This window comes from Chinchilla lanigera, unplaced genomic scaffold, assembly GCF_000276665.1.
Source record: "Chinchilla lanigera isolate Chin_1 unplaced genomic scaffold, ChiLan1.0 scaffold00020, whole genome shotgun sequence".
NCBI classification, from domain to species: domain Eukaryota; kingdom Metazoa; phylum Chordata; class Mammalia; order Rodentia; family Chinchillidae; genus Chinchilla; species Chinchilla lanigera.
The window spans coordinates 24179970-24191941 of NW_004955421.1; the positions used below are offsets into that span (position 1 = coordinate 24179970).

The 11972-nt window shown below is 46.1% G+C and overlaps 1 protein-coding gene across 2 annotated transcripts in view; it reads left to right on the plus strand.

The window, feature by feature from the left end:
* Itih2 (inter-alpha-trypsin inhibitor heavy chain 2) overlaps positions 1–9841 on the plus strand; it is a 40730-nt gene extending 30889 nt beyond the window's left edge. For both annotated transcript variants that reach the window (XM_005383873.2, XM_005383874.1), the window contains 7 exons: positions 1835–2004; positions 2960–3097; positions 5526–5639; positions 6034–6232; positions 6924–7096; positions 7718–7829; positions 9640–9841. In XM_005383873.2, the coding sequence (XP_005383930.2) occupies positions 1835–2004; positions 2960–3097; positions 5526–5639; positions 6034–6232; positions 6924–7096; positions 7718–7829; positions 9640–9787 (1054 nt within the window). In that variant the 3' untranslated portion in view covers positions 9788–9841. The remainder of the gene's footprint in view (positions 1–1834; positions 2005–2959; positions 3098–5525; positions 5640–6033; positions 6233–6923; positions 7097–7717; positions 7830–9639) is intronic.
* Positions 9842–11972: the final 2131 nt, after the last annotated feature.

Below are 11972 nucleotides of genomic sequence, written 5' to 3' on the forward strand. Positions count from 1 at the left end.
CTATCTTCTGACACCATGAACTGTTTCCCCTCTGCCATGTGCCACCCTGCCTTGGAGCCAGCCAATCTTGGACTGAAACCTCCACAAACTGTGAGCTAAACAAACCTTTCCCCCTGTAACTTTGGGCATTGGGTACTTTGTCTCAGCAACAAGAAAAGTAACTAAGACATAAGGTACACGCTACATGCAATTCCTCATTTAGCAACCAATTCATTTAATGACCTGGTTGCAGGAATGGAACTCTGTTGTGAGATATCTCACTCACATAATCACCATCTGCATCCCGATGGACAGCTGCTGAGTGATCCCTTGTTCCTCTTCCTTGCCCTACACTGGAAATCATTTTTCTGGCACCTGTCACCATTCCTTAGTTTTGCCTGTTGCTAAATTTCACATAACCATGCAGTCTTTTTCTGGCTTCTTTCACTCAATCTGATGTCTGTGAGATTTATCCATGTTGCTGTGTGGACCAGTAATTCATTTGCATTTACTCTTGAGAACAGGTTATTGTCCAAAGAGAAATGTACGATCATGCAATTATGATGTCCCTTATGGAAGGGACCCTAAGACTCATGTGTCACCTCAACTCCCCAGCACAGACATTGGATCACTAGAGTACCCTGCATCACAATGACATGGGGTGTTTGACAAAAATGACCATTCCCAAGCCTCACACCACCTGTTGGATCAGATTTTGGAAAGATGGAACAAGGTTATTAAAGTAGGCTGGGAAATAAAACATCATTGTATAACTGGGCTCAGAAAATCTCTGATGCCAATAAGATTTAAAAAAAAAAAAAAAAAAACACAAGGTTGTAAGCTGCGATTTGAAGTAAGCAAGAAACATCCTGGTCCTTTGGACAGAAGTACACTGGACATAGTTAAAGGCACGGAGCATAATTGCTGCAGCAGTTACATGCTGATTTTTTTAAAATCCCTGTGAGGGGATCAGTTGGTCACCAGGGATTCAGGGGAGCTGCTGTGACTAGGGGAGCATGGAATGTTTTCAGGGACTAGTTCTCACTGCCCTGTGTGCTCCTGCAGTGATGGATAGACGCCATGCATTGTCCAAACCGCAGAATGAACTGTTATGGTTTGTGTCTGCATGTCCCCCCAAACCCTCATGCAGTCATGGGGTAGGCTTTTGGATTTCTGATTGATCCATGATCCAATGCCGGGATTATGGGTGTGGGTGCTACCCCTACCCTGGGACGGGTAGTTTGCGTACAGTGTAAGGGCGGGAAAGAGGCTGCTTGCCGCCGCTCCTCCCTTTTGCTCTTGTTGCTTTTTGCTGTCTACCGCTGCCATGAACTGTTGTCCCTCGGCCACGTGCCACTCTGCCTTGGAGCCAGCTGAGTATGGACTGAAACCTCCACGAACTGTGAGCTCAATAAACCTTTCCTTCCTTCATTTTGGGCGCCAGATATTTTGTCTGAGCAACGAAAGAAAAGTAACCGAGACATGAACAATGCCTGGAAAAACCCTAAAGTAAACCACTGACTTACATCATCACGTGTAACACGGGTACCTGGCGCAGGACCACAGCTGTAGGGAAGGATCCTGGGGTGTGGAGGGTACGTGGGAAAACTCTCAGTACCTTGTGCTGAACTTCTGCTAACCTAAAGCTGCTCCAAAAAATGTTAGTCTGTTTTTAAAAAAATCCTTGGGATTGCACAGCTAGACAAAAGCGTAAGTTTCACGAAGCCAGCTGGTTCCATGCACCCCGGTCCACCATCTGCCCGGCCCGACTGGACACCCAAGTGGAGGTGGGCGGGGACGCGATCAGAGCACCCCCTCAGGTGCAGTGCTGTGACGCCTCTACTTCTCCTCGCAGGAGCCTGGCCCCTACTGCGGCCTCCAAGAGGAAAATCACAAAAACAATCCTGCAGATGTCCCTGGAGCATCACATCGTGACCCCGTTCACCTCCATGCTCATTGAGAACGCCGCTGGGGACGAGCGCATGCTGGCCGACGCCCCTCCGCAGGACGTCTCGTGCTGCTCAGGTCAGCCAGCTGCTCTGCGGGCGTGGGCGCACCCTCTGCTCGCCCCGCCCACCCCTTGCTCCCAGCGAGGGTCCCTGAACCCCAAGCTCACCCCTTCAACTTGCTTTCGGGGTGGGTTATTGCGGTGGACTTCAAATCTCCCAAAGGAATTTTGAAAACCTATGAACTCCCACATCCACTTTTAAAATCAACGTTTAGGTTTTTTTCATCGCGTTTACACAGTTGCCACTCGTGCACTTCCGGCATGCGGTGAACAGTAATCTTGTAGTAAAACCAGGTCAGTGTTAGTGTAACTGAGGAAACAGAATATTTGATACTATCATTCATCTTCGCAAACAATACATGAACAAAGCTGGGTGTGGTGGTGCACATCGGCCATCCCAGCACTCTGGGAAGCTGAGGCAGGAAGATGGCAAATTTGAGCCCAGCTGGGGCAACTTAGCAATTTAATGAGAATCAGTGCCCCAGTAAAGTTTTTTTTTTTTTAATTAAAAAGGGCCTGTGCGTGTGTGTAGCTCAGTGTGAAGGCCCTGAGTTCAATCTCCATTCCTGTAAATAATAATAATTCTAAGGGCTGGGGATTTAGCTCAGCGGCAAAAGCGCCTGCCTGGCAAGCTCAAGGTAGTGAGTTTGGTTCCCGGTACCGGAGAAAAACCAAATAATAATTCTATTTTAATTATTGAAAATTATAATATTCTCTCCTCTAGTTGAACACAGTGTGATGCCAGAAGATGCTGTAGCAGAGGACTCGGGAATAAACTCAGGGGGAGCCTAGCGTTTAGCTCAGGGTAGAGCACGTGCCTAGCATGTTTGAAGCCCTGGGTTCACCCTCCAGGGCTGCAAAAGGGAGCGGGTGAAAACCGTACCAGGAACCTGGAGGGGCGCGCAAGACAGGTTCTTGACGCCCTGCGCACCTCCTACGGAGAAGTGACGACGGGCAGCTTTTCCCACACAGGTGCCCTCTACTACGGCAGCAAAGTAGCCCCGGGTTCCATCCCATCGTGGGCCAGCCCCTCCCAGTCGTCGCCCACCGCGCTGTCCCTGGTAAGGGGGCCACCCCTGGAGGCCACGCCCCCTCCCCACGTGATCAGAGGTAAGCTGGGCGGCTCCGCCCTCGGCCAGGTGACTGCAGCGGGTGACCCGCAGGCGCAGCTGCTTCCCCTGGGGGAGGAGCTCCGCACCCTAGGTGGTAAGGGGCGGCTAGATAACCAACACTCAGGTACCTTCTCCTGGGTTCACGTCGTCTGGCAAACTCGAGCAAGCACGTAATGTGTCTGCGCTTCGTTGAGAATAGACACAATGGCACTTCTACATATATTTTTTGGTACTAGGCTTTTGATTAAATGCGAAACATGCCTACAGCAATAACGAGCACGTAACCGTCAGTACATAGATGCTATTATTAGAGATTAGGATCTATAAATTTAGTGATCTAAGATACATTCATGTTCTTTCCTCCACAGCACAGGTTACTCTGTGGGATTTAAGAGTATACAGATTCTAGTTTTGCTCAGGCTTTTTTTGTTTAGTTTGGTTTAGTTTCTGGTTTTTTGTTTGGTTGTTTTGTTCTGTTTTTTAGACAGTCTTGCTATGAAGTCCAGGCTGGCCTTGAACTTACAGCGCTTCTCCTGACTCAGTGTCCCAAGAGCTGGGATTATAGTTGTGTGCCACCACACCTGGATTGCTCAGTCTCTAATAAAAAAAAGCCTTTCTGTGGACTATTGCAGTGGGAGCTATAGGCAGTAGGTGCGATTATCTGTAGGAAAACTACAGGAGAATGTATTTCTCCGAGGGTTTTGGCGGCTGTAGCTTCCTTACGCAGTGGTCGGCCTCTCTAGCCTCTGCCCTCTCAACATGAGACAGAGAAGCCAGCCGAGGAAGGCGGAGCAGGTGCAAAACCAGCCCATGGTACAGCGTGCCAGGGACTGAAATAAGTTTTGCAAACCAGGGAGTTTATTCATAAGGGGGACGAACGTGAACAGCTGGGAGAGCCACGTTTCAAATCCACCTCTCTGAGAATAGGGTTTAGGGACATTTATGGGACAAAGAAGCAGAGTGACTGAACACACAGCAAAAGCGCTTGGAAGCGAAGGAATCAGCGGCACGCATGCGTAATCAATCAGCACAGCTCTTTGCGGGACGCGTGTTCGGAAACTGCAGCGTTCGGGTCATCTGAGGGTGAGATGTTGGTCCTGAAGTCAGAATGTCACCCACTGGACCCCTGGTCAGGCCCACGTGAGGAGTCAGTGGCTTCCACAAAAGCGGCCTTCCAGGCCCTGAAAAGTAACCTACAGCACCGCTGCCGTTATGACCCGCACATCAGAGGTGCCGTCTGTCCCTTGGCTGGTGGGACTGGTAGCACCTCAGCTGTGTGACCGCCGCCACCAGTGATCTTCCAGGTTAACTAAAGCAGGTGGCCGGCAGCAAGTGAAGCCGGAGCTGGCTCGGGGCTGGTTCGGGGTCTGCCTCGGTTTCTCCAGCTCCCTGCCACGGTGTTACCACCTAGAGTCCACAGCTGCCTGACAGCCGGCCAGCCTCAGGGGAGAACTTGTGTTCCTCCCCTTTTCTCTTTTTGTGAGACAGGAAGCTTGAACCTTCAGAGAGAGTCTGTCCCTCCCTAGAGGGAAGGTCCTAACTTGGTTTCTGGAGGGTAAATGGAACTGTGGTTCCTGGACAGTGGTGCGCTTTGCACTCCCTGGGATGTACACTCTTCTAGCAAAACATCCTCGGCAGATTCCCAGGGGTGTGTCTACCACTGCCGCAAGCCTTGTGCTGCCGCAGAGCAAGCTTCTGGGACTCCGGTGGACATGCTAAATGATCTCCGCTCACTCCCGTGGCTCAGCTCCAAAGCTACTGTTTGTGGACTGAAGGGACTGGCTGCTTAGAATGCCGCATACAGCCACCCCTCTTGTCCCTTACCCATGACTGCTGGCTACGGAGCTTCAGGAAGGGCTCTGCATTGACCTGGGCGTTAAAAACAGTGGCCTTAGAAAGCCATTGAGTGGTCTGTGTGGAAATCGCTGTACTGATGCCACAGCAGCCGCTGCAGGGAGCGGCTTCCAAGAACAGGAGACTTCTGGGATGGCCAGTGAACCCTAACCCTAACTAGCCACCTAAGCAGGTGCTTTGCAAAATAAAGCTTTTGTGGAAAACGTGGGGATAATGTTTTACAAATATTCTTCCCAGTAAGAATGCAAGCCTTCTCCCCAGCTTGTACACTGAGTCAGACAGTGGTGGGGTCCAGCTCTGCCCATATGACTTTGGACCACACTCTGGAGCCTGTCGGGGTCTCACCCACTCTAAAATGGGACGATGCTTGCAGGATGGTTACGAAGTAAGTTTCTCACACCTGGTAGAAGCTCAGCAAACACTGGCTGGTGTTACACCACGTACCTCAAGTCCTTGAGAACCTACAGTTTCTTCACAGAGGTCCTCAATGTGCTACTTTCAAGCTAATCAAATTTTAAAGCTGCACCGTCTTTTGGATGATTTTCTTTTTAATTTTCTTGTATATTTTCTAGTTGAAAATGACCCACATTTCATCATTTACCTACCAAGAAGCCAGGAGAATATTTGTTTCAATATTGACTCAGAACCTGGAAAAATCCTCAACCTGGTTTCTGATCCAGAATCAGGTAAAAATAAAGGGAAATTACATTTGAATTAGACAATTAGGTAATTGTGTACTTCCCTGTCACTGCCTGGATTTATTTCTTTTTCACCTTAATAGGATATTCTATATTTTTCTAACTCTGATAATTTGTAAGAAATTAAATCATAAGTATATTGTCTTGAATAATTATAGTCCAAAGCATACACTCTAAGTTCAAATGAGCTGATCTTATTTTAATATAATCACTTTATAATAAAATATGTTATAAATGAGATTTATAAGGAAAAGATTGATGTAAATTCTAAACCAAGATAATTTTCTCAAAATACCAAGTTTTATAAATCCAAATTATAGTGCCATGCATGCAGAAAAAAAAACGGCTAAAGTGTAAAAGAGAAATATTTTTTGTTCTATAGGAATTTTAGTCAATGGTCAGCTTATTGGCGCCAAGAAGCTCCAAGACGGAAAACTAAGCACCTATTTTGGAAAACTGGGCTTTTATTTCCAAAGCGAAGACATGAAGATAGAAGTCAGCACCAAGAACGTCACCCTACACCACGGTTCTCGTACATCCATCTTGTCCTGGTCGGATACGGCTCGCCTGGTGAAGTCGAGGCAAGCACTGTGCCGGCAGCCTGGGGCCTGTCCTTCACACGGGCCCGCCCAGGCAAACGCAGTCACCAGCCACATCCCCGTGGAACTTACAGCAATCACTTTAAATATAAGGAAGGGGAGGAAGTCTGATGTGGTGGTGCATGCCTGTAGTCTGAGGCTGGAGGATCGCCAAGTTTGAGGCCAGCCTGAGTAATTTAGTGACTCAGGGAGACTGTCTCAAAACAGAAGGAGGCTGGGGATGTAGCTCAGTGATAAGGCTCTGGGTTCAGCCCCAGTATCATCAAAAGGAAAACTGATGTTTAGGAAAATTGTTCTTACTCAGTACACTGTTTGTGGCATACGGACCATGTGTTTGATCGCCACTGTGCCTAGCCCGCTGCATGACTCGCAGTAAGCACCACTGAGATCCGTAGCGGGCTGTGTCAGAGAGCATGCTCCAGATACTATGCATTTGTATCTTAAGCACAGTAAGTTCCCAAATGTATCTGTTAACTAAATTTGGTCCACAAACCATGCCAAGTGACAGAATTTTAGAGCCAGGAGTTAAAACAACAACACTCCATAGCAAGAGCATCGTCAAGCTTAGGAAACTAGAGGAATTGTACTGGGAGGAATGAGGCATTCCAAGTAGCGGGAGTAGCTAAAACATCTGCTCCGGAATCCTTCAGCTCCTGGTTGTCTTCCACACTAGGGTGCTCATCTCCGTGAAGAAAGAAAAAGCTGTGACTCTCACCCTGGACAAAGACATGTCCTTTTCCATTCTGCTGCATCGCGTCTGGAAGAAGCATCCAGTCAACGTAGACTTTCTGGGGATCTACATCCCTGCCACAAACAAGTTCTCGCCCAAGGCACACGGACTAATAGGTAAAGTGCCTCTCCGCCGTCTGGCACACGCGGGGCCGCTCTAGGTCTCGCGACTCGGGCGGTGGTGGTCAGAAGTTGGGGAGGTGGCAGGCGTGACGATGGGGCAGAGGACCAACATGGCAACTGGAGTGCAAAGGCGTCCAGGGACAGCATCTCAGCATTGCAAACTGGGCGAGCTCAAAGAAAGGGCAGAACCATGTTAAGTTTAATGCTGAAATTTTCTTTTAACTGCAGTGGGATGGGCTGGTTTAGGAAGTCTGTGATGACAAGCAGGGCATCCACGTCAACAGTTCCTAGCATTTTAAGAAGGGTTGAAATGTAAGCCTGTGACACCACAAACAAACCTATTCCTATGACTTGAGCTAAGCTCGCCGGTGTGGGTCTCACCTGCTGTCATCAGATGGGCAGTGTTTATTGATGGCCCAACGGGCGGACTTTATGTATAAAGAGGCTGTGAGAGGGGCTCTCAGGAAGAACTCCTCCTTCCCACTGCTGCTCTTTTTACCTTTCCATGTGTCTTTTTACCCTGGAAATTCTGGTGGGAGAGCCAACATGTCACTCAAACCTATCTTTTTATTTTACTTTGAGTCACATGTAAACGTTTGAGCTTTGCTTCACTAGGACAGTTCATGCACGAGCCAAAGATACACATCTCCAATGAGAGACCAGGAAAGGACCCCAAGAAGCCAGAGGCAATCATGGAAGTGAAAGGACAGAAGCTGATTGTCACCAGGTAGGACCGGGATGCATAAGCCAGTAACAAAAAGGGTCTCTGTAGGACTGGACTCGTACAGTCAAATACAAGAGTTAAAAAAGCCATTTTAAGCTCGACCTCTGTCAAACACAACAATGCACCAAGAGTAGACATATATACAACACTTGCATGAAGACACTTTAGCTAGCCCACCTTAAATGTCAATGTCTATGTAAGTAACTGTGCATCATGAAATGCCAAGACTTTTTCATCTTTTTATTATTCTTATCTTCATACATTAGAAGCTCTATGGTCACAAGTTGGATAACTGCAAAAGTTGGTGCATTGGTTATTTTACTGCCAATGGGACAAAATAGCTGGCATACACAATTTAAGGGAGGGGAGGTTAAATGTGGCTCATGGTTTTGGGGTTCCAGTCCATGCCTGGCTGGATCCGAGGCAGAAAAGGCATGGTGGAGTAATGCTGCTCACCTCATGCAGCCAGGAAGTGGAGGGAAAGGAGGTGGGAGGGGGATCAACCCTCCAAAGGCATATGCCTCTTTCACCTCCACAGTCTAAGCACCTTCCAAAACCCCAACTCTGAACATGTGAGACTTCCATGTCTAAACCATAACAGTTACCCAGAGGAAGAAATCATAAAAACACCCATGAACCACGAAAGTAGTATGGTTTTATGAATATGAATTTTTATATTCATACAAAAAGCCTTCTCTATGAGTGTGGATTTTACTGAGTGGATTTTTGTATAGCTTTTTTTGCACAAATCATATCCCTATGCTCCATCCTGAAGTGAGAACTTACACACTTGTAAAACATTCTGAGTGCAAACTTTTTATACATCTTTATAGTTTTTTCCAGTGTTTTACAGTTGTCTAAGCCATGCCTGGATCAATATCCTTTTAAAGCAATTTGTGTCTTTTAAGAATTTTTATAAAGCAGCCAATATTGCTTTCTTAGAAACAACTTTCCGATCACATATGTCATACGCTCAATGAAGTCGTATTACAGTAACAAACCATAAAATTATGGTAAGTGCCACTACAAAAACTAGATTTGTGACCTGAAACAGTGGGTTCTTAGTGTTCCACTAAGCTGGCACTGGTTTACAAGATAGGGAACACTGAGTCACCAATGGGCACCAGGGAGCACGATGACGCAATAGCGAGCACCCGTCAGTCATCAGTTATGCAAAGCCTGGTGAAAGCGCATCTATTATATGGCAAAATTACGTGCTGGGCCTGACTGTCATCCACCGCATGCACATCATGTTGTGTAGCTGAAGCAGAGCTGACCTGTGGGCTCAGTAGTTACATATTTTTATGGCTTTTTGATGGCAGTACGCCTTGTACCTTTGCAAATCACTTGTTTCTTTGCCCTGCAAGTGAGAGACATTAATTTGCTCAAAACAGCTGGCATCCTCCTTGAAAAAAACACTCATCCATGAAGTGTGCATAGATGTTTCTGGGTGAAGGATGAGATTAGCCTACAACTCTTTGTAGTTTGATTCCTGCCTTCTTCCCACTTGAATTTGCTGCTTTTTACCTTGCTGGAAAGGTCCATGAGGTTCAGCCTCTGTGTGGGTTATCTGAATGATCTAAAGACATAATTCTTCTTTTCTGCCCTTCCAACAATAACCTCCAGACTCGGACATTTTAACACCAATCTCTAGATTCTGACACTACATACAACTTGGGTAAGGAGGGTGGGGGCTGGGCAAAGATGGTCGTAAGAAGGGGCATAAAAACCAGCAAGGGACAGAGGTATGTGGGGCTTAATGTCCCAGTATAGGCACCCTTGTTCCCGACCACATGCCCCATTTTCCTTGCAGAGGCTTACAGAAAGACTACAGAACGGACATTGTGTTTGGAACAGATGTTCCCTGTTGGTTTGTGCACAACAGTGGAAAAGGTTTCATCGACGGATATTACAAGGATTACTTCGTGCCTCAACTCTACAGCTTCCTGAAACGACCGTAAAGGTTTACAGTTTTGGAAATTCCCTGTATAAATACAGACTTTTTTCCTCTGTCACTTTTGTAGTCCTTTCTCCGTGTGAATAATTTTTTTAAAGAACCCAACCAATGGTAATTGAGTGAGTCTGTTAACACATCTGAAGAAAAGAAATATTTTGCAAAGAAGCATTAAGATTTTGTTGCATTTTTCAGAGGCTAAGGAGTGTTAATCAAGGTAACTCAAGGGAGAGCAGCTGTGGCGGTTCAAGCTGCCATCAAGGCAGAGACCTGTACGTGGCACTTACCATCATGATTTCACTGTTGTTGAATCGGGGTCCTCAACCTTGCAGATTGAGCACACTTTTTAGTTACATAGGAAAGTTCAGTTATGAGGTTACTGGTGAACATGAAAATGAACAGGGAAGGTTACTGATCTTAGCTGCTCTGTACAGATTTATACTACTATCCTGTTGCTCTCTGTAGAGATAACTTGGCTACGGTACCTGAGATGGCCCAAAACTCTTGGCTACGATTCCCCCATAGTGTTGGCTTTTGAGGTCCTTTTTAATTCGTGAAGCCTGAATTAGTCACAGTGGTCCAGGGAAATAAAAGGAATAGGTTTATTAAAAGGATTGGTTTGCATAATTATGGAGGCTGCTAAGTTCAAAATCTGCAGTGAGCCAATAGTACTACAGAGCCAAAAGAGCTGACATTGCAGTTGAAAGGCCTCAGGTAGTAACACCGACGCTGCAGATGAAGTCTGAGGGCACTCTGCTGAGGACTGTCCTTACTTGGGAGCGAGTCATCTGTTTTGTTCTATTCTTCGACTTTGGACAAGGCCCGCCACGTTAAGGAGGAGAATCTGTTTTACTCAAGTTCACCAATTTAAATGTTAACCTCACACAAAAATACCCTCTTAGAAACATTTGTAACTATATTTGATGAGCTGTCTGGACACCCATTGCCCAGTCAGACTGACATAAAATTAATCATTGGAAGGCTTAGGTGAACAGCCATTCTCTGTTCACACATTCTCTACATAAGATACAATACAATTGGGCAGGTGTCTGCTTATGAAATGTCAATCACCTAACAGTCTTGCCTCTCTGAGATTATGTGATGATCTCCCTGGAGTTTCTGTTGCTTCTCAAATTCTCTACACACTTAAAATGGCTCAGAATGCTACCTCAATGGCTAATTGTATTGCATTGTGATCACTAAATGACAGAGAATCACAGTGCCAAATTCTCTAGAACCCCCTCCAGCTGCGAATCATGTAACATAGTGTGTAGAACTTAAATTGTTTCTAAGAGTAGGGGCTGGGGATTTAGCTCAGCGGCAACGCGCCTGCCTGGCAAGCGCAAGGTCGTGAGTTCGGTTCCTGGTACCGGAAAAAAACCAAAAAAACCAAAAAAAAAAAAAAAAAACTTAAATTGTTTCTAAGAGTAATTATGTTAGCTCCCCCCACTGCGACACCACACCACACCTGAGAATAACAAATTAAAGGAGGAGAGGTTTACTGTGGCTCACAGCTTCAGAGGTCTCCGTCCATGGTCCGCTGGTCCCATTGCTTTTAGGCCTGTGGTGAGACAGAAACATCATGGCGAAGGAAAGCTGCTACCTCGTGGCAGCCAGGACACAGCTAGAGAGTCAGAGAGGGAGGGACTGGGGACAAAAAATAGTCCCCAAGGTTATGCCTCCATGGCCCACTCCCTCCAGTCAGGCCCCACCATTTACATTTCCATCATCTCCCAAAAATGCCATCAAAGTATGAATCCATAATAAGATTCAACTAGTCCACGGATCAGGTTGGAGGCCTCAGATCCAATCACCTTCCAGAACTCCACCTCAGAACGTATCAGCCTTTTGGGAGATTTTTAGATCCAAGCCACAACAAATACTATTTACATTCTAAACCTTATATTAGACTTCACTTCAAAAAAGAGCAGTAAATTAGTCCTAACAAAAAGTTAATGAAGTTTATAAGGCAGAATAAATGAACTACAAATTTGAAGTAAAATCATAATTATTAAGTCTGCACTAGCATAGACAGTGGGTGGTAAGGTGCAAGTTTATAATTTATTCCTTTGTTTATAGTTTTCCTTAAAAAATTCAATTCCTAAAATAAGTACATTTTCAAAGGTCACATTGGTGAAATTGGCCTTAAAAAATAGATACATTTTGATGAAACTTCCTTTCCATAATTTGAT